This window comes from Aquila chrysaetos, chromosome 16, assembly GCF_900496995.4.
Source record: "Aquila chrysaetos chrysaetos chromosome 16, bAquChr1.4, whole genome shotgun sequence".
Taxonomy (NCBI): Eukaryota; Metazoa; Chordata; class Aves; order Accipitriformes; family Accipitridae; genus Aquila; species Aquila chrysaetos.
Genome location: NC_044019.1, coordinates 28,913,280 through 28,938,524, shown reverse-complemented (window position 1 = coordinate 28,938,524; position 25,245 = coordinate 28,913,280). Strand labels below are relative to the sequence as shown.

General features: G+C 63.5%; 4 protein-coding genes across 11 annotated transcripts; all 4 read left to right on the top strand.

The window, feature by feature from the left end:
- Positions 1-138: 138 nt before the first annotated feature.
- LOC115351573 (aldehyde dehydrogenase family 3 member B2-like) lies at positions 139-10,254 on the top strand. 3 transcript variants are annotated; one of them, XM_030038444.2, is made up of 9 exons: positions 139-1,786; positions 1,970-2,133; positions 5,460-5,570; positions 5,695-6,042; positions 6,312-6,393; positions 6,771-7,157; positions 7,400-7,566; positions 7,758-7,857; positions 9,820-10,254. In XM_030038444.2, exons 2-9 carry the CDS (start codon positions 2,125-2,127, stop codon positions 10,011-10,013), a joined length of 1,398 nt encoding a protein of 465 aa, XP_029894304.1. In that variant the 5' UTR covers positions 139-1,786; positions 1,970-2,124; the 3' UTR covers positions 10,014-10,254. The 3 variants fall into 3 exon arrangements, with proteins under 3 accessions (XP_029894304.1, XP_029894306.1, XP_029894303.1); XM_030038446.2 differs by lacking the exons at positions 139-1,786; positions 1,970-2,133 and having other exon boundaries at positions 4,931-5,570; positions 5,695-5,815; positions 5,957-6,042; XM_030038443.2 differs by lacking the exons at positions 139-1,786; positions 1,970-2,133 and having other exon boundaries at positions 4,931-5,570.
- Positions 10,255-10,423: 169 nt separating this feature from the next.
- On the top strand, positions 10,424-14,760 carry LOC115351572 (aldehyde dehydrogenase family 3 member B1-like). 5 transcript variants are annotated; one of them, XM_030038440.1, is made up of 9 exons: positions 10,424-10,789; positions 11,313-11,500; positions 12,195-12,305; positions 12,380-12,500; positions 12,674-12,994; positions 13,135-13,521; positions 13,636-13,802; positions 14,045-14,144; positions 14,527-14,760. In XM_030038440.1, exons 2-9 carry the CDS (start codon positions 11,339-11,341, stop codon positions 14,718-14,720), a joined length of 1,563 nt encoding a protein of 520 aa, XP_029894300.1. In that variant the 5' UTR covers positions 10,424-10,789; positions 11,313-11,338; the 3' UTR covers positions 14,721-14,760. The 5 variants fall into 5 exon arrangements, with proteins under 5 accessions (XP_029894300.1, XP_040985063.1, XP_040985065.1 ...); XM_041129129.1 differs by having other exon boundaries at positions 11,310-11,500; XM_041129131.1 differs by lacking the exon at positions 10,424-10,789 and having other exon boundaries at positions 11,047-11,500; positions 12,674-12,759; positions 12,913-12,994.
- Positions 14,761-15,014: 254 nt separating this feature from the next.
- Positions 15,015-17,146, top strand: NDUFS8 (NADH:ubiquinone oxidoreductase core subunit S8). Of its 2 annotated transcripts, none has more exons than XM_030038478.2 (7): positions 15,015-15,098; positions 15,810-15,857; positions 15,944-16,006; positions 16,155-16,244; positions 16,382-16,554; positions 16,667-16,795; positions 16,909-17,146. In XM_030038478.2, exons 2-7 carry the CDS (start codon positions 15,818-15,820, stop codon positions 17,038-17,040), a joined length of 627 nt encoding a protein of 208 aa, XP_029894338.1. In that variant the 5' UTR covers positions 15,015-15,098; positions 15,810-15,817; the 3' UTR covers positions 17,041-17,146. The 2 variants fall into 2 exon arrangements, with proteins under 2 accessions (XP_029894338.1, XP_029894339.1); XM_030038479.2 differs by having other exon boundaries at positions 15,026-15,098; positions 15,807-15,857.
- Positions 17,147-17,715: 569 nt separating this feature from the next.
- TCIRG1 (T cell immune regulator 1, ATPase H+ transporting V0 subunit a3) lies at positions 17,716-25,115 on the top strand. The gene is made up of 20 exons (XM_030038424.2): positions 17,716-17,730; positions 18,164-18,344; positions 20,061-20,139; positions 20,248-20,477; positions 20,574-20,668; positions 21,230-21,356; positions 21,439-21,521; positions 21,662-21,755; positions 21,841-22,053; positions 22,215-22,365; positions 22,448-22,587; positions 22,822-22,979; positions 23,054-23,144; positions 23,228-23,346; positions 23,531-23,744; positions 23,939-24,055; positions 24,142-24,252; positions 24,351-24,471; positions 24,568-24,739; positions 24,834-25,115. Exons 2-20 carry the CDS (start codon positions 18,228-18,230, stop codon positions 24,913-24,915), a joined length of 2,514 nt encoding a protein of 837 aa, XP_029894284.1. The 5' UTR covers positions 17,716-17,730; positions 18,164-18,227; the 3' UTR covers positions 24,916-25,115.
- The last annotated feature ends 130 nt before the right edge of the window (positions 25,116-25,245 follow it).

Genomic DNA, 25,245 nt, shown 5'->3' with positions numbered 1-25,245 from the left:
CGGCATGACATCACATGGTATGGAATACCCCTTTGGCCAGTTTGGGCCAGCTGTCCTGGCTGTGTCCCCTCACAACTTCTTGTGCCCCTCCAGCTTTCTCACTGGCTGGGCATGAGAAGCTGAAAAATCCTTGACTTTAGACTAGACATTACTTAGCAATAACTGAAAATGTCAGTGTGTTATCAACATTCGTCTCATACCTAACTCAAAAACATAGCACTGTACCAGCTACTAGAAAGACAATTAACTCTATCCCAGCTGAAACCAGGACAACGAGGAAAGCCTGTAAGGTTTTCTTTGTGTTGACGATGCTCAGCGGAGTCCTGTAGCAACTTTGGACCTGTGCTGTGTGTTGCAGGAAACAGCGGCTTGGGGAAATACCACGGCAAGTTCACCTTCGACACCTTCACCCACCACCGCGGCTGCCTGCACCGCAACATGGGCCTGGAGGCCCTCAACGCCCTGCGCTACCCGCCCTACAGCCAGCAGAAGCTGGGGCTCTTGACGGCCACCTTCGAGATCAAGCGCAAGGGCATGTGCACCCTGCTCTGAGGGCTGCCCCGCGCCGCTCACGGACTGGGAGGGGGGGACTCCTGGCTGGGTCTCCCCAGGGAGCAAAACCACCCTCCCCAGGAGACCGGTATCCTCCTCCCTCCTCGGCACCGGTCTCCTGTTCCCTCGCCACGTCCTTTGCCTCGCTGCCACCCTGACGCAGGTTGGATGACGGGGATGGACATTTCCTCCCGCACCTTCACTCATCCCCAGCTGCCTCTGCTCCACGGGAGCTGTTTGCTGGGACACACATGAAATGACAAAAAGTTCTTTTTCTCAGCCCATACTTCTCTTCCCAGCAGAGAAACGGTCCCCACAAGGCTGAGGACCAACAGTTAGCCCCATCTCCCACTAGACGGACCTTTCCTTCTGGATGAACCTCGCTCTCCCTCCTCTCAGTGCCGGCTGTTGCTTTTTCCTCCATGTAACCCTGTCTGTAGTAAAGACTTTGCATTTGCATTGAGCTCTCCTGCCTGGCCTCGCCTCGCGCCTCTGTCACTGGGCTTGGGGGGTGCCGGGCAGGAATCCAGCAGCTGAGCCCCCGGGGGTGGGTGCCCAGACCCCCGACATCCCCATCCATCGCAATGACACCCTCAGCCACACCGTCACACCCCGCTGGGGTTCTGTCCACCTCCCATCACCCCGTGCCCGGTGCCTGCGTGGCACTGAGGTGCCGCGGGCTGGATTTGGGGCGCGTTTTGCATCCCAAGTGGTTTGGGCTGGAGCGGAGGCAGCGGTGACGTGCGGCAGGGCAGGCAGCCAAGTGGCAGAGCAGAAAGCCGGCAGCCTCCCTCCTCCGGGGGAGCGAGCTGTACCAGGGACTGGGGTGGCTGGGTGGCGCCTGCCTGCACCCTGCCTGCACCCTGCCTGCACCGTGCCTGCACCCTGCCTGCACCCTGCCAGCCCCACGGGCAGCCCCAGGGCTCAGCAGGATCCTGGCTGCATTGCCGGGGTGCTGGCCAGGCTCGCTGAGGCCACCTCCTCCACGTAAAACACCCTCTTAGCTGGGGTGGGGAACCTGCGGTTTGCAGCCCAAACGGTGCGAGACTGCCGGCAGCCTGCCCAGTCTGCGGGCAACCTTGGTGTAACGTGCACCGTGCCGCTCCCTTGGGACCGTGGAGATCGGCAGCGTCTTCCCGCAACCCGGCATGCAGCAGCCCACCGAGCCCTCCGGAGAGCAGCCCCCCAGCAGCGGGGCTGGGAAAGCTCCCGAGGATAATGGCGATGCCATGAGGTGGGAGCGTGTGGCCGGGACAGGGGGGAGGCAGGAGGGGTCCAGATGCTCTGCCCTCTCCTCAGGGCTCCGCTTTGATGCTGGGCTGGGGTGATGTGGAGCTCTTCTCTCTCATCACCGGGACAATTAGGGGCTGGGACGGGGACGGTGGACGGGATCCCTCTGACATCCCCATTCCCACAGCGCGAACCCCTATGCGGAGCTGGTGAGCCGCCTGCGGGCAACCTGGCTTTCGGGGAAGACGCGGCCCATGGGAGTACCGCGTGGCTCAGCTGGAGGCCCTGGGACGCTTCTTGGATGAGAAGCAGCAGGACATCCTGGAGGCCACCGCCGCAGACATGCGCAAGGTGAGAGGGGGCCGGGAACCAGGGGATCCAGTGGCTGGAGGAGCCGAGGGGCTGCCCACAGCCCTGCCGGCTCCTGCCGTCACGCAGAGGGTTGATGTGATGCCCCGGTGGAGCTTTCCCACCCGTTCGGTGCTCCAGCCCCGTTGTTGGGCTCTCTCCCGGGCTTGGAGCCAGTGGATGTTGATGGAGGCAGCAAAGGAGAGACCGAGCTGGAGCTCATCCTAGCCCAGAGCCCGTCCCCATCCCCAGTGTGGACCGAGCGGGGCTGTGGGGAGTGCCCAGACATAATTAGCCATTCCCAAACCCATCAGCCTCAGTTTACCTCTTTTCTGGGCACATCCCTCCCCAATTCCTGTCACCCCCCTGTGTGCTCCCTGCCTTGGGCTTTCCACCAAACGTAGTCCCCTCCCCTCTCTCGGTGCTCACCCAGGCTGCAGGTCTCAGAGCCTGGACCCCCCAGCTTTGCATCGTCCCCTGCCTCTTCGCTCCCTCCCTCCCACCTCTGTCGTGGTCACCAAAGGCAGAGGCAGAGCAGACCCATCCCCTGCGTCTCCATAAGTCCTCAAAGAGCTCCAGCCCCCCCCCAGCCCCAATAGTTCCCCCTTTGGTACAGCTCATTCACCCACAGCCAGCGCCTCACGCACCACACAGGACTCATCATCTGTTGTTCTCCATCCTAGTTCACAACTTCCCTTTGGACACCTTCCCCATCCTTACCGCAGTCCGGATCGATGGCATCCGCATCATTTTTCCTATTTTTAAGCAGCCAGCTCTTGTGCTGAGAGGAGACCCGGAGTAATGCTTGATCCCGTTAGGGAAAGGTGTGCTGCATTTCACCTCGCTTCCCATTTGCTTCTGCACCCTTTGTGCTTCTCCTTTCCTGATCTGGGTGGGACCCTGACACTCACCTGCATTGGGAAGCCTCCAACGCGGGCTTTGGGAAGTGCTGCCAGCACTGACTCGGTCCTGGGCAGATGCTCCCTTGGCGGAGGGAAGCGGGACCACCTTCCCTTCCCTGCCCGGTGCGGAGCGTCTCCGGTCAGGTCTGGCCGGTGCGGTGCTTGCAGCTCGTGTGGTGCCCAGCAGCTGGTGGCCAGGGCTGTGGCTGGCACTCATGTGAAGGTCTTGCCCATCCAACCTTCAGCGTGAGAGAAGAGAAATAGTGGTGGCCGACATCCACTCTCACCCAAGGGATAAATCTGAGATGGAAAAACTCCGCTGATGAGCCCAAGACAGCACAATGCCGTTGGGGGGTTAAAATCTGGGATTTAACATCTTGGTTAGTACCATTATTAACTATTTCACAGTAGTACCATCATGAATTTTCTTTTTATCAATCACTTGGTTTCCTCCGCATCTGGCCACACCATGCCAAAGTCGGCAGCACCCTGCTGAGGGTTATCCCCAAGCCACCGGCGATAGCGGCAGCTTAGTAAACCCCCACAGCTCATACACGGACACAAGCATGGCGCGTTGAGTGAGATCAAAGGTCTGTCCAGCCCAGGGTCACTGAAGAATGCTCAGAAACAGGGCAAATACACATGATACTTCCAAATACCTTTGGAAGCCAGCAACGCTGCCTCCTGTCCACAGTGAGCTGTGTGCGTGCTCCACACTTGCTGCCGTGGCACTGCGGGCAGCACCGGCCAGCCGGCAACTTGAGCTGCCCCTGGGGCCACCACTCCCGTGAAAGGAAAAACAAGATACCCGAACATCTACTGCTGCTCCCTTACCAAGAGAGCAATTTGTGCTATCACACGAGGGAGTCAGAGCATCCTTCTGCCTGCGGTTTGTCCAGTCTCTTCTCAGGGACACGTTGGACACCTCCTGCAATACCCTCCCTGGTCACTGGGTCTCTGCTTCTTCTTTCTTCTACTCTACAGTGAAGTACCAGGCTCGGTCTTTTCTGGCCTCATCGCGGAAAGCCCCGTGCGGGGATCTGCTCCGGCTTGGGCCACATCCCCTGGCACAAGCCCAGCCGCTCCAGCCCACCCGAGACACCACGCTCACCCAGATCCCCACTGCAGCGGGCTGGTAGCTATTGTTAGTGTCAGTTGTGCTTCCTCATTTTCCTGAGGTTCCCTTTTCCTTGGAAGAGACATCCAACACATGGGTCTCCTCGTGCTGCTTTCTCTCTCCCTGGATGGGCAGTCCAGCCTCTTCCTTCATCTTGCTTGTCCTCCTGATGTCATTCCGATCCACACGCCTGCACTGCTCCCGAACTCCTCCACCCTTCGGGCTCCCTCTCCGCATGACTGTCCCTCCTCCTGCCCTGCTGAGGACAACCTCTGGAAGCTTTTGCTTCTTGCTCTCCCTCCTTCCTAGGCTTGGTGGTGAATCACCTCCCTGCTTTCTCAGCTCACTCTGCCAAAAAAACCTGCTCAAACAGGCTCCAAAATCTGGGTATTCCCTTTTCTCCCATATTTCCTCCCAAATCTTGACACCTGGGTGGTGGATACCCCCCAGGACCGGCTGATTTTATCCTTCAAACCTGCCACTTCCCCACCAGTCCCTATCCACCTTCACCTTCCACCGTACCCCTGCGTAAGAAGAAACCCAACTGTAGGACAAACATCAATGGGTCCCCTGATGATCGATGGTGGGGAGCTGCTGGCAGAGCCGGACCTCAGCACCAGCACTATTCCCATGCCGGTGACACGTCCACAGTGGGAAAGCCAAAGCCAGGCAAAGAGGGGTGGTGGTGGGATTTGCACCCGGATCTCTTCTGAGCTTTTATTTATTTGGCTAAACCCTTGAAGACTCTTACCTGAGTTGCTCTCTGGCAGGTCATGAAAAAATAGCCCATGCTTCTGGAGTCCATCAACTTGTTTTGTTTGGGTGTGAAAACACATGGGATTGATTGATTGATAGAAAAAGGGGTTGTGACTCGGGATGCTCTTGTCTCCAGACCAAACAGGATTCAATAGCCAGACCAGCCCTTTCTTCCCCCAAACACCACCGCTGCCTTCACAGACCCCTCTCCTCCCCAAATACTTAATTTTCCCGAACCTCAACTGAGCTCCCAGCAGAGAAAGCCCGGCCGCAGGCAGGTGACTGTCAACAGGACAAGCCTGGTGATATTGCGACAGGATTTTGGAGCTTACCAACACCCCACCCCGCAGATGTGGTGGGGCTGGCCCCCTCCCCATGGCAGGCTGTGCTGTGCAGCTTGGGGGTGAGAACAAAGCGTGCATCCACCACGGGACATGAAGGGCTTGAGTCCTCAAATCTTGGGTAAAAAAAAAAAAAAAATGCAGGGTAGGGATATGAGCTGCTGCTGTGCTGCAGCACATGCGGAGCTCACACGTGGGGTGCTCTGTCCCCAGCCGTTCTTTGAATGCGAATTCTCCGAGATCCTCCTCTGCAAGAACGAGCTCCATGAGACCCTGAACAACCTGTCCCACTGGATGAAGGACGAGCACGTGGACAAGAGTCTGGTAAGGGGGAAGATGAGGTAGAGGATGGGGGGAAGGACCCAGCTGCCAGGCAGAGGTGGATGGGACGTGGGCACGGAGACGGCGGTTTCGAGAAAGCACTCCTGACATGGTGGGTGTCCTGCAGGTGACCCGCCTGGACTTGGCCTTCATCCGTAAGGACCCGTACGGGGTGGTGCTCATCATCGGGCCGTGGAACTGCCCCATCCACCTCCTCCTGGTGCCCCTCATCGGGGCCATCGCTGCCGGTGAGCCGAACCTCTCTCCCGGCCCGGAGGATCCAGGCAGCGCTGGGCACCGGCGAGGACACCTTGTTCTCAGGCTGGGGTGCCAGAAGGGCTGGCTGTCACCGTGTCACTGCTCTGACATCCCGCCTCTCTCCCCCCCAGGTAACTGTGTCATCATCAAACCCTCGGAGATAACCAAGAACAGTGAGAGACTCATGGCTGAAGGGCTGCCCAGCTACCTGGACAAGGTAAGAAGCTCTCCCTGTCCCTGTCTCATGGCTGGGGTGTTCCCAGCCCCTGCACACACACTGCTGTGCCTTGTGCCCTCCCAGCGCTGCGCCTGCCTTGCACGCACCAGCACCGCGCCATCCCCGGTTTCAGGTGCTGCCGTACCTCCTTCCTCCACACTCAGCCAGTGTCCACGTGCCCAGCAGCCCGGGATGCTTTTGGTGGGGACGGGGACACAGTGGCCCGGGCAGATGCTGGCAGTGGGTGACCCTTCCTCTTAACGTTGCAGGACTGCTCTGCCGTGGTGGCCGCCGGCGTGGAGGAGACCACCAGACTGCTGGAGAACAAGTTCGACTACATCTTCTTCACTGGTATGTCCTGTGGGCCAGAGCAGAGTACAATGGGTTTTGTACAATGAAGAAAAGAGAGGGGTTCCCACCGGACACCCCGCTGTGGCTCCAAGGTGGCAGGGCTCATTGTGTTGGGGATCTGGTGTCAGGATCCAGTGCAGGATCTGCCACCAACATGTCTGAGGATCGAAGAGCCATAACTGGGTTTTGTAATGGCTGAGCTGGAGAGGGTGCTGGAGGTGAGGGCTCAGCTCTGTGCTGCACGCCAAGGTGGGTGCAGGACAGGAGTGGGACTTGGCATGTCTTCCCTGGCCCTGGCTCCTCATACGACCAAGGCCACAGGTTGGGCTGTAGCATGGTGGGATCCTCACCATGATGCATCTTTTCCCGGCCCACAGGCAGCTCCGCCGTGGGGAGGATCGTGATGACAGCCGCTGCCAAGCAGCTGACGCCCGTGACGCTGGAGCTGGGGGGCAAGAACCCCTGCTACGTGTCCGACTCCTGCGATGTGCAGAATGTGGCTCGGCGGGTGGCCTGGGGCCGCTTTTTTAACGCGGGGCAGATCTGCATCGCACCCAACTACGTGCTGTGCAGTGCGGAGATGCAGGAGAAGCTGCTGCCAGCTCTGCATAAGGCCATCACCGAGTTTTACGGCCCCAACCCTCAGGAGTCCCCCGACTTCGGCCGCATCGTGGGGGACAGGCAGTTCCAGCGGCTGCAAACCCTGCTGCGCAGCGGGCGTGTGGCCATCGGAGGACAGACAGACGAGAAGGACCGCTACATCGGTGAGGCCATGAACTTCACATAAGTCTTCATCCTTGTATGGAGTGGGCTTGGATTTTGGAGAGGGTCTCACAACCGGAGGGGAGGTTCTAGATGGAAGTGAAATTTAGGGAAGGTTTGCAAGGGAATCGGGGATCTTGGTGAGGCATCCTATCTTAAAGGAGGTATGGGTCTTGGGGAGAGGACCAAGGTGTCATCTCCAACCTCTGTGCATGGCTGATGCCTTTGGGTTTCTTTTCTGCAGCTCCCACGGTGCTGGCGGACGTGCTGCCCTCTGATCCGGCCATGCAGGAGGAGATCTTTGGGCCCATCCTGCCTATCGTCGTTGTGGCCAACATGGATGAAGCCATTGACTTTATCAATAGCCGTGAGCGGCCGCTGGTTGTGTATGCCTTCTCCTCTGATGACAAGGTATAGTGTACAGGCTGTGGGAAGCCAGGGCTACACTCGCCTCATGCTCCTTGGCAGGTGTATACAGCCCTGTTCACGCTCCAAAAATTTTTCCTTAGAGCAGACAGCCCTGGTTGTGGGGGAAGGATTGCAGCTGGAGGTGCGGGAACAGGGTGTGAGACCCACGTCCACCTTCTCTGCTTCCCTCCCAGGTGGTGAACCAGGTGCTGGAGCGGACAAGCAGCGGTGGCTTCTGCGGCAACGACACCCTGATGCACGTGACGTTGACCTCGCTGCCCTTCGGTGGGATCGGTAGGTCCAAATCCCCCAACCTGCCTGCCCGTGGCCAACGTGAGCCAGGCGTGATCCTACCCCTGGTGCCTGAGCCATGCTGGCCGTGGTGAGGAAGGGTCTCGGGGGAGTCCAGGTCCAGAGGGCTCAGTGGTCTGCAGGGAAATCCTTCTGCACCAGGCAGGACCCCACCAGAAGCCCTTTGCTTCACTGCGCCAGGGCTGAGCTCTTGGGCTTTGCAGCCCTGTTTTCTGCTGAACTCATGTGGAATACTCATGTTTAAAAGGTAGGGAATTTTGAATGTGGCCACCACAGAAACATCTCTAGACCTTCCTTTCCACATGCAGTGCCACTGTAGGGTGCCGGCAGCCAGCCTGTCACGCCCATCCCGCTGCTGTGCTACTCCTTTTCTCTGCAGGAGAAAACTTGGAAATTGTCACTTATCCACAGTTTTCAGGAACTCAGAATTTCAGTTTTTCATGGATGTCCATTTTGGACTCCACGTCTGAAGACAGCACAATTTCCTGTGAATTCCCAATGTACACACGTTCCTTTATATAAACTCCTGAAGACCTATATTGCATAAAACCGTTAAGGAGTAAACAGCAGGGGATCCAGATCACAGCCTAGCAGAGATACCTTAAGGGTTAAAAGCTTTACAAGCATTTGCCATCATCCCACCCCAGAACTAACAAATCACCCAAAGGTGATATTTTTAAGGCCGATCTATTTATATAGACTGCAGTATTGCAGTCTCCTCCACATCTACACTGGCCACCAGGCAGTGGTTTTAGCTTTATACTTGATTAATTCAGGCAATCATGCAAGGATTCCCTGCAGCGTGAAGCAAGGAAATGATTATCAGCTATAAGTTATGTAGCTCTCATGTTCCAGTGGATCTATGTGATTTTGAGTTCCCATGGGATGTTTTCTATCCAGAGCATCAGCTGGAAAACAATCCTTTAGTTCTTTTAAAGGCTTCAGAACAAACCTGTGTCTAGTTCTGCATTCTTCCACCACAACCCTATGCAGATGGATGAGTAAGAACAGGGCATGCATGCATGATACTTCTTCCTGAAGGTCTTCCAGCCTCCGTCTGTTTCCAGCTCAAATGATTTGCTAAGCCAGACTAGTCCCACGTGTTTGGTAAAGGGTGCTGGACTCCACATACTTACCCAGCCTCTCCTTGAATCCAGGGAAACTTTTAGTCACTACGATACCCCTGTGACACGGCATTTCACAGCTCATGGACAGAAACAGCACTTTGGGGCTGTATTTCTTCTGGCCTGTTCTGGATATCTACTCAGGATTAAAAAACATGTCCAGAAGTGCTCCTCTCTTCCCTCGGAGAGGAAGGAGTCTAGCTAATGCAGACACCCACTTTTGATCAGATGATCTTCACTACCATGCAAAACCAGCTCCTATTCTCCTCCCGAGAATCAGCTGCTCAGCTGGCCAAGAGCCATCTAGTGACCTTTCTCTGTGCTGGGGCTGCTGACATGTGAGACACCAAACACAACTCATCTGCTTTACCAGGATTTGCATTTTATCAGGAAGACAGACTGGCTCAAGCTGACTCACATCAGTTATCAGCACACAGCTGGATTTCCTTATTTTTTTGCCAGCCTGACTGGCTTTCCCTGCTTCCTCCTGGCCAGCCAGCTTTCACCTCCCAACAGTCCTTTCACCCGTTCTTGGAGATGGGTCACATCCTCACCAAAACCACCCTGACAATCACCCCTCTCCACTCCTGGAGCCTTGCTGGCAGCAGGGCTGGAGCCAGCATGGAGGGGATGTGTTTTGGAGGGTATCCCTGCTGTAGGGAAGCTCGTCTGGTGGGAGCATCTCATTGCTGCTGCCTGCTCCAACACCACATACATAGCCAGCGATGCCCTTCCCAGTCACTCCAGCACCAGCCAAGGTTTCGTGATGAAAAAAGGTCAGATCCAGCCCCCAGCTGGGGACCTGTTCTCTGTGTTGCAGGAAACAGCGGCCTGGGGATGCACCACGGCAAGTTCACCTTCGACACCTTCACCCACCACCGCGGCTGCCTGCACCGCGGCATGGGCCGGGAGGCCCTCCATGCCCTGCGCTACCCGCCCTACAGCCAGCAGAAGCTGGGAATTGTCCGGGTCGCCTCCGAGGTGAAGCGCAAGGATGCCTGCACCCTGCTCTGAGGGTCCCCCGCCGCCACCGTGATACCTCCTGCTGTCGGTCACGGTGGTCTTTGCAGCTACCTGCAACGCAAAGGCGTTTCCTTGCAACTACGTGCAATGAAGAGATGTTTCCTTGCAACCACCTGCAACGCAAAGGCGTTTCCTTGCTATATGTGCCATGAAAAGGTGTTTCCTCGCAACCACCTGCAATGAAAAAGCATTTCTTTGCAACCACGTGCAATGAAAAGGCGTTTCCTTGCAACCGATGACCTCCTGCGTGCTTCCCTTCCGCCTCCCTGCCTGCCCACCAACCCATCAATCAGGGCATGGGATGGGGACACTGGCCTCGAGGAGGGAGAGAACTGGGGAAGGCTGGGACCAGTGGGAGGGTGGACCCTGCCAGGAGGTGGGGGCAGAGCCCCACAGGGAGACCCTGTGCCCCACATCTCCCTCGCCAGCTCTACGTTTTCCAGCCATACCTGATGCCAGCAGCCTCCTGCCCCATTGCTGCTGGCCCCACCACAGCAGAGGGGTGGAAGGACTGGTGGGGTGCTCCGGGGGGGATGCCGGTGGTCACCTCCTGCTGCCCAATGTCCCTCCTTGGGGACTCTTCCCCCCTCCCGCCCCGAGGAGGTCCACACCAACATTCTCCTCCCAAACCCTTGAGCTGGGATAGTCTCAAGTTTTCTCCGCCCCATGCCCCGCAATTCACCCTCCCTTATCTCCCACGGGGCTGGAAATACCAGACAGAGACCTTGGAGCGAGCACAGGCAGCTGAACCCAGAGGAGAGGGAGAGGTAAGGTGCCAGCGGGGTTGGGGGGCCTTCTCCTGCAGTGTTTTGGGGTGTGCTGTCCTCTGGAGCCCCTCTCTGCTCTGTCCTGGTTGCTTTGGCTCCAACCCAGCGGGTTTCTGGGCTCCGTTCCTCCATTCCAGCTGCTCCTCCTCTCCTCCGGCTCCACTACCCCCACCCCGTGCTTTGAAAACAGAGAAACCAAATCAAACCCAGCCCACTGCTTCTCAGGAACAAAACTCTGCCGGACAAGTCCCACCTAGCATGGTGCATAGCTCCTGGGGAGCAGAGGGACACGCCAGGCTGCTCCTTCACCAGTACTGCTGCATCCCCCAGCTTGGGGGGCTGGCTGCGCTGGGGAAAGGGGTCCCCCTCCCGGCTGGGCCAACCCCGCTCTCCGAGAGCAGAAGGGAAGGTGATGGCTTTGTCCACTGACTAGTCAGCTGCGTCACCCAGCCCACGCTCTGGGATTTTCCCCTGCGGTCAGGCCACGTCTGACCCGAGGCAAGCGGTAGTTCCTTATCAGCAGGGTGGTGCTCAGAGCCTCCCCTCGGGATGAGTCCCCACGCGGAGCTGGTGAGCCGCCTGCGGGCAGCCTGGCTCTCGGGGAAGACGCGGCCCATGGAGTACCGCGTGGCTCAGCTGGAGGCCCTGGGACGCTTCTTGGATGAGAAGCAGCAGGACATCCTGGAGGCCACCGCCGCAGACATGCGCAAGGTGAGACCATCACGGCCAGGGCAGCCGGTGGGGACCGCTTCCCTTTCCATCACTTGGTATTTCCCCCCCCCCCCCCCGCCTTTCCTTCCTTTATAAAACTGTATCTCTACCCAAGTTTTCTTGCTTTTGCTCTTCCGAGTCTCTCCCCATCCCACTGCAGGGTAGTGGCAAACAGCCAGGCGTGTGCTTGGTTGCTGGCCAGGGTGAGCCCACTGCACCCAGGGAGTGGTGGCCTTTGTTTTTTTGTAGTTATCTTCAGCTCTGGGGATGCCCCTGGTGGGGGGAACCATACAGCAACCCCCTCTGGCTGCACTGAAATGGGATGAATTAGCTCTGGGGAAGCCTCCACCGAGAGCAACCGGGGGCCCTCGTTCCCATCCCCACCTCCGGAGCCGTGTCTGGTGTAGCTGAAGCTCTTGAGATACCAAATCCACGTCCAGAACTGCAACCTCCTACTGCCAGCGACGGGGCCAGGCAGCATGTCGTGACGCAGGTGGCACGCTGGAGGGGTGGCTGTGCCACCCATCCTTCCCACTGCAAAGCCACAGGGTGTCCCTGGGGGTGTCTGCCCCAGCAGTGACAGTCACGTCCTGCCAGGAGACTCCGTGCTGACCTCTGCGAGGACAACCATCCCGGGGTGGCCACGGGGCTGTACCTGCAGCGGTGGCCATGATGACCTCCTGTGTGTCCCCAGCCGCCCTTTGAAGTGGAGGTCTCCGAGCTCTCCATTTGCAGGAGCGAGCTCAACCACACGCTCAACAACCTGGGCGCCTGGATGAAGGACAAGCATGTGGAGAAGAACTGGGTACGGGGCAGCGGCTGGTCGGGGACGCAGGGGATGGGAGGCAGGAGTCCCTCACACCATCCTTTCCTCCACAGGCAACGCAACTGGACTCAGCCTTCATCCGCAAGGACCCCTACGGGGTGGTGCTCATCATCGGGCCCTGGAACTACCCCATCAACCTCCTCCTGGTGCCCCTCATCGGGGCCATCGCTGCTGGTGAGGCTGGGCTGCGTCCCTGCCATGCCGCAGGGTACCGAAACCTCACTGGGGGGTGTCCTGTGTCCTCCCTGGGGTGGGAATGGGGTGATGGTGGTGGGGCTGCATGGGGGGGCAAGTTTTCCGCTACCCGAGAGCGAGGTCCTTACCAGGAGGGAGCTCCTGTCCTGCAGGTAACTGCGTTGTCATGAAACCCTCTGAAATCACCAGGAACGTGGAAAGATTAGTGGCTGAGACGCTGCCCAGGTACCTGGATGAGGTAGGAGTGCCCTCGGCTGCAGCCACCTCCCTCTCCAGGGACACCTGCCCCTCTGTGTCCCCAACCTGCTCGGCCAAACCACGTCCCCCCCCATGTCACCCTGCTCCTGCCCGCCTCTGGTACCCCGCTCCCCACCTCCTTGCTGTGTCACAGGACTGCTTTGCCGTGGTGACCGCCGGCGTGGAGGAGACCACCAGACTGCTGGAGAATAAGTTTGACTATATTTTTTTCACCGGTACATCCCACAGGGACACTCCAGTCCCACCCCTCTCTTCAAGGCAGGGAGACAGGCATGGGGCTGTCCCAACAAGCCTGGCGTGGATCTGTTGGGAGGCCTCGACCACGCTGGGCTCACGCTGCTCCCCCTGCCCACAGGCAGCCCCTCCGTGGGGAGGATCGTGATGACAGCCGCTGCCAAGCACCTGACGCCCGTGACGCTGGAGCTGGGGGGCAAGAACCCCTGCTACGTGTCCGACTCCTGCAACGTGCAGAACGTGGCCCGGCGGGTGGCCTGGGGCCGCTTTTTTAACGCGGGGCAGACCTGCGTGGCACCCGACTACGTGCTGTGCAGTGCGGAAATGCAGGAGAAACTGCTGCCCGCTCTGCGCGAGGCCATCACCGAGTTTTACGGCCCCAACCCTCGGGAGTCCCCCGACTTTGGCCGCATCGTGGGGGACAGGCAGTTCCAGCGGGTGCAGGCACTGCTGCACAGCGGGCACACGGCCATTGGAGGACAGACGGACGCAGAGGAGCGCTACATCGGTGAGGGCCCGGGGCGTATCGCCGGCGGGAGAGGAGAATTGCAGGGTGGGAGTCCTGCTAGACGCAGTCCACGACACCCAGCCAGGCAGCCTAGGCTCAGCTCTCTCCCCACAGCCCCCACAGTGCTGGTGGAGGTGCAGCAGAATGACCCCGTCATGCAGGAGGAAATCTTTGGGCCCATCCTGCCCATCCTCACGGTGGACAGCGTGGACGACGCCATCGCCTTCATCAACGCCCGAGAGCGGCCGTTGGTCCTCTATGTCTTCTCCTCCCGCAAGGAGGTACGGAGCTGGGCTGGGAGCAGCATCCCTCTCAGCGTGGGTTGTGTCCTGCTGCGGGGGTCTGGATAGCCACAGGCACCCTCCCCAGTCAGGGCAGCTCCTTCGGCCTTGTCCCTGCTCACGGGAGGAGGGAGCTCCCACATCCCCAGCTGTGCGTGTCCTGGTGTACCCCAGGCAGCAAGGAGGAGGCAGCCAAGGGGTGCCTGTTGGGTGCTCAGCATCCCTCTGCCCTCACCCCCCAGGTGGTGAACCGGGTGCTGGAGCGGACGAGCAGCGGCGGCTTCTGCGCCAACGACACCATCATGCACATGACGATCCCCTCACTACCCTTCGGCGGCATCGGTACGCCCATTCCCAGGAATGGGGTGCTGCGGGAACCCCCCCAGCCCGCTGAAGCCAGCGCCTGCTCCTGGGGGAATCCTGCCCAGACCCCTTCCAGCTTTACCATCCCCCCCCCCCCCAGCAGGTCCCTGCTGCCCTGGGGCTGGTCCCGAACCCCTACCCGGTGCCCCCTGGGACCCCCAGGGCCGTGCCTGGTACCGGTGCCGACCCTCCCGCCCCCAGAGGCTGTGCCGGGGGTCAGAGCTGGGTGTTGAGCCCCTTCCCCGGTGCCCGCCGTTCCTGCCCATAGAGTCCCGGTTCCTGCCCTGAATTCCCCTTGTCCCTATGCCCAGCACCGGTTCCCTGGGCCGGTACCGGGCTCTGAAGCGCGCTGTTCCCGCAGGGCAGAGCGGCCTAGGCAGTTACCACGGTCGTTCCAGCTTCGAAACCTTCTCGCACCAGCGGTCCGCGCTGCTTCGCGGGGCCGGCCGGGAGACCCTCAACACCCCACGTTACCCGCCCTACGCCCCGCATCGCCTCCCGCTGCTCCGCGCCGCCACCGAGACCAAGCGCCGAGCCACCTGCCTCCTCCTCTGAGCCCCGCCGCCGCCATCATAAACACTCCTTTCCACTTCTACTTCCGCTTCCGCCTACGTTTCGGACCCGCCCCTCCGCCTCACGCCGGGCCAATCGCCGCGCCGCCCAATCCACCGAGCTCCCCCTTCCCCACCTTCTCCCCGCCCCCGCTCCCTTCCCCAGCTGCCTCCGGCCAATGAGAAACGAGTCTGGCACTGCCTGCCCCGCCCCCTCCCCAGACCCCGCCCACCCCTCCTCGCAGGCCCCGCCCTCAGCTCGGCGGCCCGCCCCGTGACCCCCGGCGCCGCTCTGCGCTTGCGCCGCTCCCCTTCGCGCATGCGCACTGCGCTTTGGAGGGGGGGCGGGCGAGGGGTCAGGACGCCTGGGTCCTTGGGGGAGGTGAGCCGGGCCGGGGGGCTTGTCGTGGCCCCCAGATCCTGCCTGGGGGAGAAGGGGCGGCCCAGATGCTTGTGACCCCCCCCCCACCCCCGAGGACACACATATTGAGGCGCCTGGGGCCTTTCTGGGGCCGGGGGCTTGGGGATGGGCTTTGGGGTTGGGCTTTGGGGTTGGGCTTTGGGGTTCTCTGGGGTGGGAGAGGCTGCATGAGTCCCTCGGGGGGGGGGGTGTGGGGGAACCACGACGGCCGGGTCCCTTGGGGGGGGACACCCGGGTCCATTGTGGGAAGCGGGGGGGGGTTAACAGGATACCTGGGTCTGTTTGGGGGGGGGGGGGGGAGGACACGACACACCTGGGGCTCTTGGGGGGTGGGGGAGGACGCCTGGGTCCCTTGGGGGGGTGGGGGGTAGACAGGACGCCTGAGTCCCTTGGTGGGGGGGGGGATGTTGGGACACCTGGGTCCTTTGTGGGAGGTGGGGGGGTAGGATACCTCGGTGCCTTGCAGGGAGAGAGGATACCTGGGTCCCTTGCGGGAGGAGGGGTCCTGGGGGGTCCGGGTCTCTTCTGGTAGAGGGTTGGGGGGTCAGGACGCTTGGGTCCTTTGTGGGAAGTGGGGGGGGGGGCCATGTCATCCCCCCCCCCAGCCGCTTGCTGGCCCAGCACCTGAGTGCCAGCAGCGAGCGTCAGGCTGAGCCCCTCTGCCCGCAGCAGGACCGGACATGGCGACGCTGCGTTTGCTGTACCGGGCTGCCCGCACAGGTGAGGGCTGCGCCGGGCCCCCCCTCGCCCCCCTGTCCCTGACCCAAAACCCCCGCCCCTGACCCTTCTCTCTCCCCTTCCCCCAGGCCCACCGGCCCCCTTGGGCTACCTGCGCCCGCTCAGCACCACTGGCCCCAGGGACTCCTACAGTGAGTAGGGGCGCGTTGCCCCCCCCGCATCCCCGTCCCTTCCCCTCCCACCCTGGGGCTGCCTCCCCCTCGCACCCCTTCCCCACAGGGTGGGCACAGCTTCCCTGTCCCCCCCCCCGCAGTGGGCACAGCTTCCTTTTTCCCGCAGAGTACGTCAACGTCCAGGAGCCGGCCATGGACATGCGATCCATCACTGACCGGGCTGCCCAAACCCTGCTGTGGACGGAGCTCTTCCGAGGCGAGTCCCGGAGCTGGTCGGATGCTTCCACGGGTGGAACAAACCCCTCTCGGCCTCCCCACGCACGGCCCCCGGTCCGTCTGCGGGGTGCCAGCCCCCCGCAAGCGTGCCGTAACCCTTCCCTCTTTGTTTTCCAGGCCTGGCCATGACGCTGAGCTATCTTTTCCGGGAGCCGGCCACCATTAACTATCCCTTCGAGAAGGGCCCGCTGAGCCCACGCTTCCGTGGGGAGCACGCCCTGCGCCGCTACCCCTCGGGGGAGGAGAGGTGTATCGCCTGCAAGCTCTGCGAGGCTGTCTGCCCGGCACAGGTCAGCCTTCGTCCACCCTCATCCTCCTCCCGCTAGCTCCCGGGGACGGCGTGTTCCCCTAAAGCGGGAGCTGATGGCGTTCGTGTGTGCGTGTCCCCCCACCCCACGGCAGGCGATCACCATCGAGGCCGAGCCCCGAGCCGACGGCAGCCGCCGTACCACCCGCTACGACATCGACATGACCAAGTGCATCTACTGCGGGTTCTGCCAGGAGGCCTGTCCCGTGGACGCCATCGTGGAGGTGAGCCGAGGCGGGGGGGGGGGGACACGGAGCCGTGGGGTAGAGAGACCCCCCCTGACCGGGATGGCGGGGGTCCGATGAGCCTTGAGGGTGAATCTCTCTCATTCCGGCAGGGCCCCAACTTCGAGTTCTCGACGGAGACGCACGAGGAGCTGCTCTACAACAAGGAGAAGCTGCTCAACAACGGCGACAAGTGGGAGGCTGAGATCGCGGCCAACATCCAGGCCGATTACCTGTACCGGTGACGGCCGGGCGCCGCCACGTCTCCTTCCCGCTCCCCTAATAAAGGGTCTGGGGGGGGTTCTGCCACCCCCATCTGCACTGGGGGCACCGGCCCCTTCCTAACCCGGAGCTCCGGCTTTCTCCGTCTCTCTTCTTTTCCAGCGCTGGGGCAAGGGAGGGGTTGAGCCCCTCCTGGGCACATACAGCCCGGGGGGGGGGACGGACCCGGGGGTGCGTGGTTGCATATCGGGGAGGGGGACGGGGAGTCCTGGGGATGCCATCACCCACGTCGGGGTGGGGGCACAGGGAACGTGGGGTGCGTCGCCGGTGGGGAAAGGTGTGGGATGGGGAGGGGATGCGGAGGCTGTGGGGTAAGGCTGGTTGGGGGGGGGGGCACAAGGGGAGCAAGGGGCAGTGCTGGGGGGGTGTTAGGGGGCTCGGAGGGGGGGGGTTCTATTTCTGTGCTCCTGGGGAATGGGGGGGTGGGGGGAGATGTCCGGAGGGATCCCGGCCCCGTGGAGGCGTTTGGGTGGGGAAGTCCGGGTGTGTTTCTTCCCGGTGGGATGCGGTGTGAGCCGGGAGGAGCGGGGCGGGGGGGGGACACGGGGGGGTTCCCCCGGTCGGTGGGGCCGGACGGGGCCGGTCCCTCCCCGCGGCCGGGTCCTTCCTGGGGAAGAGGAAGTGCCGGAGCCGGCCCGGCCCCGCCATCCCGGGTACGGGGCGGGGGGGGGCAGCAACCACGGAGGAAAATGGGGCGGGGGGGGGGGGGGGGAAGGTCCGGGGCAGCCTGCCTCACCCCCCCCTTCCCCGCCGGGTATCGGGGGGGGGGGGGATGCGGTGGCCCTGACTCAGATGCAGCTGAACGGGGTGGGGGGGGGGGGTGCGGAGTGGCGTTGGTGGGGGGGGGGGGGAACGACTGGAAAGTATTTTGCAAGCCCAGGGCTGGGAAAAGCCGCGTGTGACCGGGGCGGGTCACTTCCCCCCCGGCCACGGCTGCGGGGACAGCCCGGCTCCGCCGCTGCAGCACCCTACAGCCCCCCCGGGACCCCCCCAGCCAGACACCCCCCCCCAAAGCCCTGCTGCCATCCCCCCAGTCCTCACCCCCGTCCCTCTGTGTGTGTGTCTGTCCCCCCCCCCCAACCCCAGGCGGGTGCCTTCGCTCCTCCGCACCCCAGGGCCGGAGCGGGGTCCCCCCCCGGGGGGGGCCACCATGGGGTCCCTGTTCCGCAGCGAGGAGGTCTGCCTGGCCCAGCTCTTCCTCCAGTCGGCCTCGGCCTACAGCTGCGTCAGCGAGCTGGGCGAGCGGGGGCTGCTCGAGTTCAGGGACGTACGTAGGGGGGGGGGGGGGGGGTTTGGGGGGGTTTGGGTGCCCTGGGGTGTAGGAGGTGGGTGCAGGTAGGTCGAGGTGCCCCTGGGTGCAAGGGGGTGGGTTTGGGTGCGTGGGGTGGGTACAGGTGGATGGGGGTGCCCTGGGTGCAAGGGGGTGGGTTTGGGTGCCCCCGGGTGCACGGGGTGGGTACAGGTGGATGGGGGTGCCCTGGGTGCAAGGGGGTGGGTTTGGGTGCACGGGGTGGGTACAGGTGGATGGGGGTGCCCTGGGTGCAAGGGGGTGGGTTTGGGTGCGTGGGGTGGGTACAGGTGGATGGGGGTGCCCTGGGTGCAAGGGGGTGGGTTTGGGTGCCCCCAGGTGCGCGGGGTGGGTACAGGTGGATTGGGGTGCCCTGGGTGCAAGGGGGTGGGTTTGGGTGGGTTTGGGTGCACAGGGTGGGTACAGGTGGATGGGGGTGCCCTGGGTGCAAGGGGGTGGGTTTGGGTGGGTTTGGGTGCACAGGGTGGGTACAGGCGGATGGGGGTGCCCTGGGTGCAAGGGGGTGGGTTTGGGTGCCCCCGGGTGCACGGGGTGGGTACAGGTGGATGGGGGTGCCCTGGGTGCAAGGGGGTGGGTTTGGGTGGGTTTGGGTGCCCCCGGGTGCACAGGGTGGGTACAGGTTGATTGGGGTGCCCTGGGTACAAGGGGGTGGGTTTGGGTGCCCCCAGGTGCGCGGGGTGGGTACAGGTGGATTGGGGTGCCCTGGGTACAAGGGGGTGGGTTTGGGTGCCCCCAGGTGCACGGGGTGGGTACAGGTGGATTGGGGTGCCCTGGGTGCAAGGGGGTGGGTTTGGGTGCCCCCGGGTGCACGGGGTCAGTACAGGCGGATTGGGGTGCCCTGAGTGCAAGGGGGTGGGTTTGGGTGCACGGGGTGGGTACAGGTGGATGGGGGTGCCCTGGGTGCAAGGGGGTGGGTTTGGGTGCCCCCAGGTGCAGGTGGGCTTGGTCTCGGTGGGTTTGGGTGTTGTGGGGTGCAGGGGTTTTGGGGTGGGTGGTTTGAGGTGCCCGTGGGTGCAGCAGGGTTGGGGTGGGTGGGTTTGGGGTGCCCCTGGATGCAGGAGGTTAGTCTGAGCGGGTTTGGGGTGCCCCTGGGTGCAGCGGGGTTGGGATGGGTGGTTTGGGGTGCCCTGGGTGCAAGGGAGCTGGTCTGGGTAAGTTTGGGTGCCTTGGGTGAAGGGGGTTTGGGGTGGGTGGGTTTGGGGTGCCCCTGGGTGCAGGGGTTGGGTGCAGTGGGGTTGGGGTGGGTGTTTTGGGGTGCCCTGGGTGCAGGGGGTTTGAGGTAGGTGGTTTGGGGTGCCTTGGGTGCAGGGGGGGGTTGGTCTGGGTAGGTTTGGGTGCTGTGGGTGCAAGGGGGTTTGGGGTGGACGGTTTGGGCTACCGTGGGTGCAGGGGGTGCATGCAGGTGTTTTGGGGTGCCACGGGTTTGGTCTGGGTGGTTTGGGATGCTGTGGGTTTGGCGCGGTGGGTGCAGGGGGTGGATGCGGGTGGTTTGGGGTGCCGTGGGTGCACGGGGTGTGCGTGGGGGGGGGCTTGGGGTGCCCTGCATACTGGGGGCTATGGCAGGGTGCTGGCTCAGGGGTGCTGGGGCTGCCCGGCCCCCCCCCCGGGACGCTCGACCCCCGACTCCTGCCGGGGCTGTGCCGTGACCGTGTTCCCCCCCCCCAACCCCGGCAGCTGAACCCCAAAGTGAGTGCCTTCCAGCGGCGTTTCGTGGGCGAGGTGCGGCGCTGCGAGGAGATGGAGAAGACCTTCAGTGAGTGCCGGGGGGGACGCGGGGCTGACTCGGGGTGGAGGAAGAGGAGGTGGGGGGGCTGCTCAGGGGTGGGTGGATGCCCCCCACATCTGAGCGCGGTTCTCGCAGCCTTCCTGCAGCAGGAGCTACGGGGTGCCGGGCGGGTGCTGGAGCCGTGTCCCGAGAACCCGCGGGCGCCGCTGGCGCGGGAGGCTCTGCGGGTGCAGGAGCAGTCGGAGCAGCTGGCGCAGGAGCTGCGGGAGGTCAGCCGCAACCGTGCCTCCCTGCGCGGGCGCCTGCGGGAGCTGCGCCAGTACCTCCACGTCCTGCGCGAGGGCCAGCGCTTCACCAGTTTGCCGGTGGGTCCCGGCGTCGGGAGGGGAACGGGGACCCGCCGTCCCGGGGGTGCCGCCCTTCGCCCCACGGCTTCAACTTTTTGCTCGCCATCGTCGCAGGCCCCCCTGGGCTCCCCGCCGCGGCCACGGGCGCTCTCCGAGCGTGAGCCCGTCCTCGACCCTTCCCTGCACCAGCACCTTGACCGCAAGATCAAGTAAGTGGGGCTGGCGTGTGGGGCGGGGGTTGGAGAGGGGCCGTGGGCAGCGGCGTGGTCGTGGGGCAGCAGGCACGGCTGTAGGGTAAGGGTTGGAGACGGTCCGTGGGGCAACGGCACGGCCGTGGGGCAGGGACAGTGGGTAAGGGTACAGGGTAAGGGTTGGAGACGGTACGTGGGGCAACGGCACGGCCGTGGGGCAGCTGGGAAAGCTGTGGGATAAGGGTTGAAGGTGAGCCGCGGGGCAGTGGTCAATGGCCACGGCTGTAGGATTAGGGTTGGAGATGAGCCGTGGAGTAGCGGCGTGGCCGTGGGGCACCTGGGACGGCTGTAGGATAAGGGTTGGAGATGAGCCGTGGGGCAACGGCGTGGCTATGGGGCGGGAAAAGTGGGTAACGGTGTAGGGTGAGGGTTGCAGATGGTCCACGGGGCAGTGGTACGGCCGTGGGGCGTAGCTGTAGGATGAGGTCTGGGGAGGAACCGTGGGGCAGGGGCCTGGCCGTGGGGCAGGGGCAGCAGCAGAGCCGTGCCCGTCCCAGAGCCCCCGCCGTGTCCCCGCAGCTTCGTGGCTGGCGTCATTCACCCGTGGCGAGTGAACGCCTTCGAGCGGCTGCTGTGGCGCGCCTGCCGCGGCTACCTGGTGGCCAGCTTCGTGGAGATGCCCGAGCCCATGGAAGACCCGGCCACGGTGAGCGAGGCACCGGGCTGGGGGCTGGCAGGGAAGGGGGGGCCGGGACAACCGGGGCTGACTTGGGCTGTGCCGTCCCCAGGGTGAGAGCATCACCTGGGTCATCTTCCTCATCTCCTACTGGGGCGAGCAGATCGGGCAGAAGATCCGCAAGATCTCGGACTGGTGAGCCAGTGGCCCTGTGCCATGCGTCCGGCCACGCAGAGGTTTATTTAGCAAAACTGCTCCGGACTCCCCACGGCGGGGGGGGGGTGTCCCGGGGAGCCCTGGCACCCCCCCAACACGTCGGCGTCCGTCTGTCCCAGCTTCCACTGCCACATGTACCCCTACCCGGAGAGCGAGGCCAGCCGGGCGGACACCATGAGCGGGCTGCACAACCAGATCCAGGACCTCAGCGTGGTGAGCTGGGCACCATAGGGAGGACTGGGGGGCCGCGCCAGGACCCCCCCCCCCTTGGTCCCTGACCCGTGCCGGGTGCCTGCAGGTGCTGGAGGAGACGGAGCAATACCTGGCGCAGGTGCTGGACAAGGTGGTGCTGGCGCTGCCCACGTGGCGGGTGCAGGTGCAGAAGATGAAGGCCATCTACCTCATCCTCAACCAGTGCAGCTTTGATGTCACCGAGAAGTGCCTCATCGCCGAGGTCTGGTGCCCCGTGCGGGATCTCACCCAAGTGCAGGACGCCCTGCGCCAGGGATCGGTGGGTTGCTCGGCGTCCCCGTGTCCTCATGCCCGAATTTGCTCGGTGTCCCCATGTCCTCGTGCTGGGGTTGCTCGGTGTCCCCACGTCCTCCGGCCACAGTGGGGTGGGTGCCGGGCAGGGGGTTGCCGTGGGTCAGGCTCCGGGCGCTTTCCCCGCAGTACAAGAGCGGCTCGAGCGTGGAGTGCTTCGTGCAGCGCATCCCCACCTCGGAAAGCCCCCCCACCCTCATCCGCACCAACAAGTTCACCGCCGGCTTCCAGAGCATCGTGGACGCTTACGGGGTGGCCAGCTACCAGGAGGTGAACCCCGGTAAGGCCCCCCCAGCCCCCTGCCACAGCTCAGGGCTGAGGCGGGGGGGCCCCGTGTGACACGGTCCCTTGTGCCCCCGCAGCGCCCTACGCCATCATCACCTTCCCCTTCATCTTTGCCATCATGTTTGGGGACGTGGGGCACGGGCTGCTCATGTTCCTCTTTGCTCTCTGGATGGTGCTGTACGAGAACAGCCCCAGCCTGCAGCAGGCCAGCAACGAGGTGAGGGGGACGTGGTGGGGGGCCAGGCTGGGAGGCGTGGGATGGGGTTGGGGGCGTGGGATGGGGTTGGAGGCGTGGGATGGGGTTGGAGGCACGGGATGGGGTTGGTGGTACGGGATGGGGCTGGTGGTGTGGGACAGGGACAGTATGGGGCAGGGTTGGTGGTGTGGGAGGGGGACGGTATGGGGCAAGGGAGGTGGTGTGGGATGTGGGAGTCACGTTTGCCCCCACCAGATCTGGCTGACGTTCTTCGAGGGGCGCTACCTCATCCTGCTCATGGGGGCCTTCTCCATCTACACCGGCTTCATCTACAACGAGTGCTTCAGCAAAGCCACCGTCATCTTCCCCTCCGCCTGGAGCGTGGCCACCATGGCCAACCACTCCTCCTGGAGGTGGGACTCCCAACCCCGCTGTGAAGCTTGCCGGGGTCCCTGCCTGCGCTGACACCCCCTCGCTCTGCCCACAGCTCTGCCTACCTCGCCACCCATCCGTCCCTCACCCTGGACCCCAACGTCACCGGCGTCTTCCAAGGGCCCTATCCTTTCGGGATCGACCCAGTGAGTGTCCCGTGGAGGAGAGGATGGGGTGGGACCCTCGGTGGGGTGGCCCAGAGTCTCACCCACCTTGTCCTTCATGACAGATCTGGAGCTTGGCCACCAACCACCTCAACTTCCTCAACTCCTTCAAGATGAAGATGTCCGTGGTGCTGGGCATTGTGCACATGGGCTTCGGCGTCCTGCTGGGGGTCTTCAACCACGTGTGAGTCCCCGTGGCTGCGCCCACGAACTCTGGCCACCCGTGGTCGTGCTAAGGAGACCAGGGCTGGACTCACCCGGGTCGGGGTGGGCGAGTGGGGTCCCGTACCCCTACATCTGGGTGGGAGCCCAGGACACGCGAGGGTGCGCCGTGCCAGGCTGAGCGTGGCCGATGTCCCCCTGCCCAGGCACTTCCAGCAGCGGCACCGGTTGGTGCTGGAGCTCCTGCCCGAGATGGTTTTCCTCCTGGCCCTCTTCGGCTACCTCGTCTTCCTCATCTTCTACAAGTGGGTCAAATTCAGCGCCGCCGACTCCCTGGTGGCCCCCAGCATCCTCATCCACTTCATCGACATGTTCCTCTTCACCTCCAACGCCGGCAACCTCCCGCTCTACCGGGGGCAGGTAGCACCCCACCGAGATGCGGGGGGGACCCCGCGCCCACCCTTCCCCGTGCCCAAGCTGGGAGCAGCGGGGAGCCCTGCGGGGGCTGGCGTGGTTGGGGAGGGGGTCCCCCCTGTGTCACGAGCAGGGCCGTTCTCAGCTCGGGTAGCCGGTGCTGCTGGAGGGGACCCCGAAACGGTGCTCCTGTGCCGCAGGTGCCGGTGCAGACCGTGCTGGTGGTGCTGGCGCTGGCGTCGGTGCCAGTCCTGCTCCTGGGGACGCCGCTCTACCTGTGCTGCCGGCAGCGCGCGCCGAGGACGGGCCGCCCTGCGGTACGGCTGGGGTCACGGTGCGGGGGGGGGGGGGCTCGGCCGGGGGAACGCGGTGGGGTCTCACCGTCGGTGCCGTCCCCGCGCAGCCGGTGACCGCGGAGGAGCAGGAGCCGCTGCTGGAGGGGCAGGAGGCCGGCAGCTCCGTCAACGCCACCAAGGAGGACGTGGAGAGCGGGGGGCACGGCCCCGACGCCAAGGTGAGGGTCGCCTGCCCGGCAAGCTCGGGCGGTGGGGTGGGGGTGGTCGTGTCCCCCCCCCGCCCCGCCGACGTCGCGTGTCCCCTCTGTCCCCGCAGCACTCGGACTTCGCCGAGATCTTCATGCACCAGGCGATCCACACCATCGAGTACTGCCTGGGCTGCGTCTCCAACACCGCGTCCTACCTGCGGCTCTGGGCGCTTAGCCTGGCCCATGCCCGTGAGTACCCCTGGCCGCCCCCCCCCCGGGCCATGTGCCCCCCCGGGGCCGGGCAGAGCCTCACGTTCCCCCCCCCCCCGTCACCCCGATCCCCAGAGCTGTCGGAGGTCCTGTGGACCATGGTGATGCGCAACGGCTTCGTGCGGCTGAACTACGTGGGCGGCGTGGTGCTGGTGCCCGTCTTCGCCGCCTTCGCCGTGCTGACCGTGGCCATCCTGCTGGTGATGGAGGGGCTCTCCGCCTTCCTCCACGCCCTGCGCTTGCACTGGTAAGCCCGGCTGAGGGGGTGCTGGTGGGACGGGGTGACAGACCCCCCCCCCCACCACCCAGTGTCGCTCCTCACCGGCCCCTCTCCTCGGCAGGGTGGAGTTTCAGAATAAGTTTTACGTGGGTGCTGGGTACAAGCTGTGCCCCTTCGCCTTTGCGCCCAACGCCTGGGAGTAGCCGTGCCGGATGGATGCCGGGGGGGGCTCGGAGCATCGGCTGGACCCAATCCCCTACCCTGCTGCAGGGAGCTCGGCTGGGGGGTGCTGGGGGGGCAGGGTTCTCCCCCCCCAAACCCCCAGGACCAGGAGAAACGATGGGGGTCCGGCTGCAGCATCCTCCCCAGCAGCTAATAAAGCCGTCCCCATGTCTCGTCCCCAGCTCGGCGTCTCCGTCCCCTCCGCCGCGGGCTGGGTAGGGGGTCCTGGGGGGGGGGGGGGGGGGGGGGGGGTGCCCCGCGCCGTCACTGCTGCCCGTAGCCGAAGGCGGGGGCCGCGGCGGTGCCGTAGG

Bases quoted from the DNA above. Each gene is read 5' to 3' on its own strand.
- LOC115351573 (XM_030038443.2), top strand. From the start codon at position 5,340: ATGAAGGGCTTGAGTCCTCAAATCTTGGGTAAAAAAAAAAAAAAAATG. The intron at 7,567-7,757 runs GTATAGTGTACA...CTTCCCTCCCAG, and splicing joins CCTTCTCCTCTGATGACAAG to GTGGTGAACCAGGTGCTGGA. The intron at 7,858-9,819 runs GTAGGTCCAAAT...TCTGTGTTGCAG, and splicing joins GCTGCCCTTCGGTGGGATCG to GAAACAGCGGCCTGGGGATG.
- LOC115351572 (XM_030038440.1), top strand. From the start codon at position 11,339: ATGAGTCCCCACGCGGAGCTGGTGAGCCGCCTGCGGGCAGCCTGGCTC. The intron at 11,501-12,194 runs GTGAGACCATCA...GTGTGTCCCCAG, and splicing joins CCGCCGCAGACATGCGCAAG to CCGCCCTTTGAAGTGGAGGT. The intron at 14,145-14,526 runs GTACGCCCATTC...CTGTTCCCGCAG, and splicing joins ACTACCCTTCGGCGGCATCG to GGCAGAGCGGCCTAGGCAGT.
- NDUFS8 (XM_030038478.2), top strand. From the start codon at position 15,818: ATGGCGACGCTGCGTTTGCTGTACCGGGCTGCCCGCACAG. The intron at 16,007-16,154 runs GTGAGTAGGGGC...TTTTTCCCGCAG, and splicing joins TGGCCCCAGGGACTCCTACA to AGTACGTCAACGTCCAGGAG. The intron at 16,555-16,666 runs GTCAGCCTTCGT...ACCCCACGGCAG, and splicing joins AGGCTGTCTGCCCGGCACAG to GCGATCACCATCGAGGCCGA.
- TCIRG1 (XM_030038424.2), top strand. From the start codon at position 18,228: ATGGGGTCCCTGTTCCGCAGCGAGGAGGTCTGCCTGGCCCAGCTCTTC. The intron at 22,980-23,053 runs GTGGGACTCCCA...CTCTGCCCACAG, and splicing joins GCCAACCACTCCTCCTGGAG to CTCTGCCTACCTCGCCACCC. The intron at 24,253-24,350 runs GTGAGGGTCGCC...CTGTCCCCGCAG, and splicing joins GGCACGGCCCCGACGCCAAG to CACTCGGACTTCGCCGAGAT.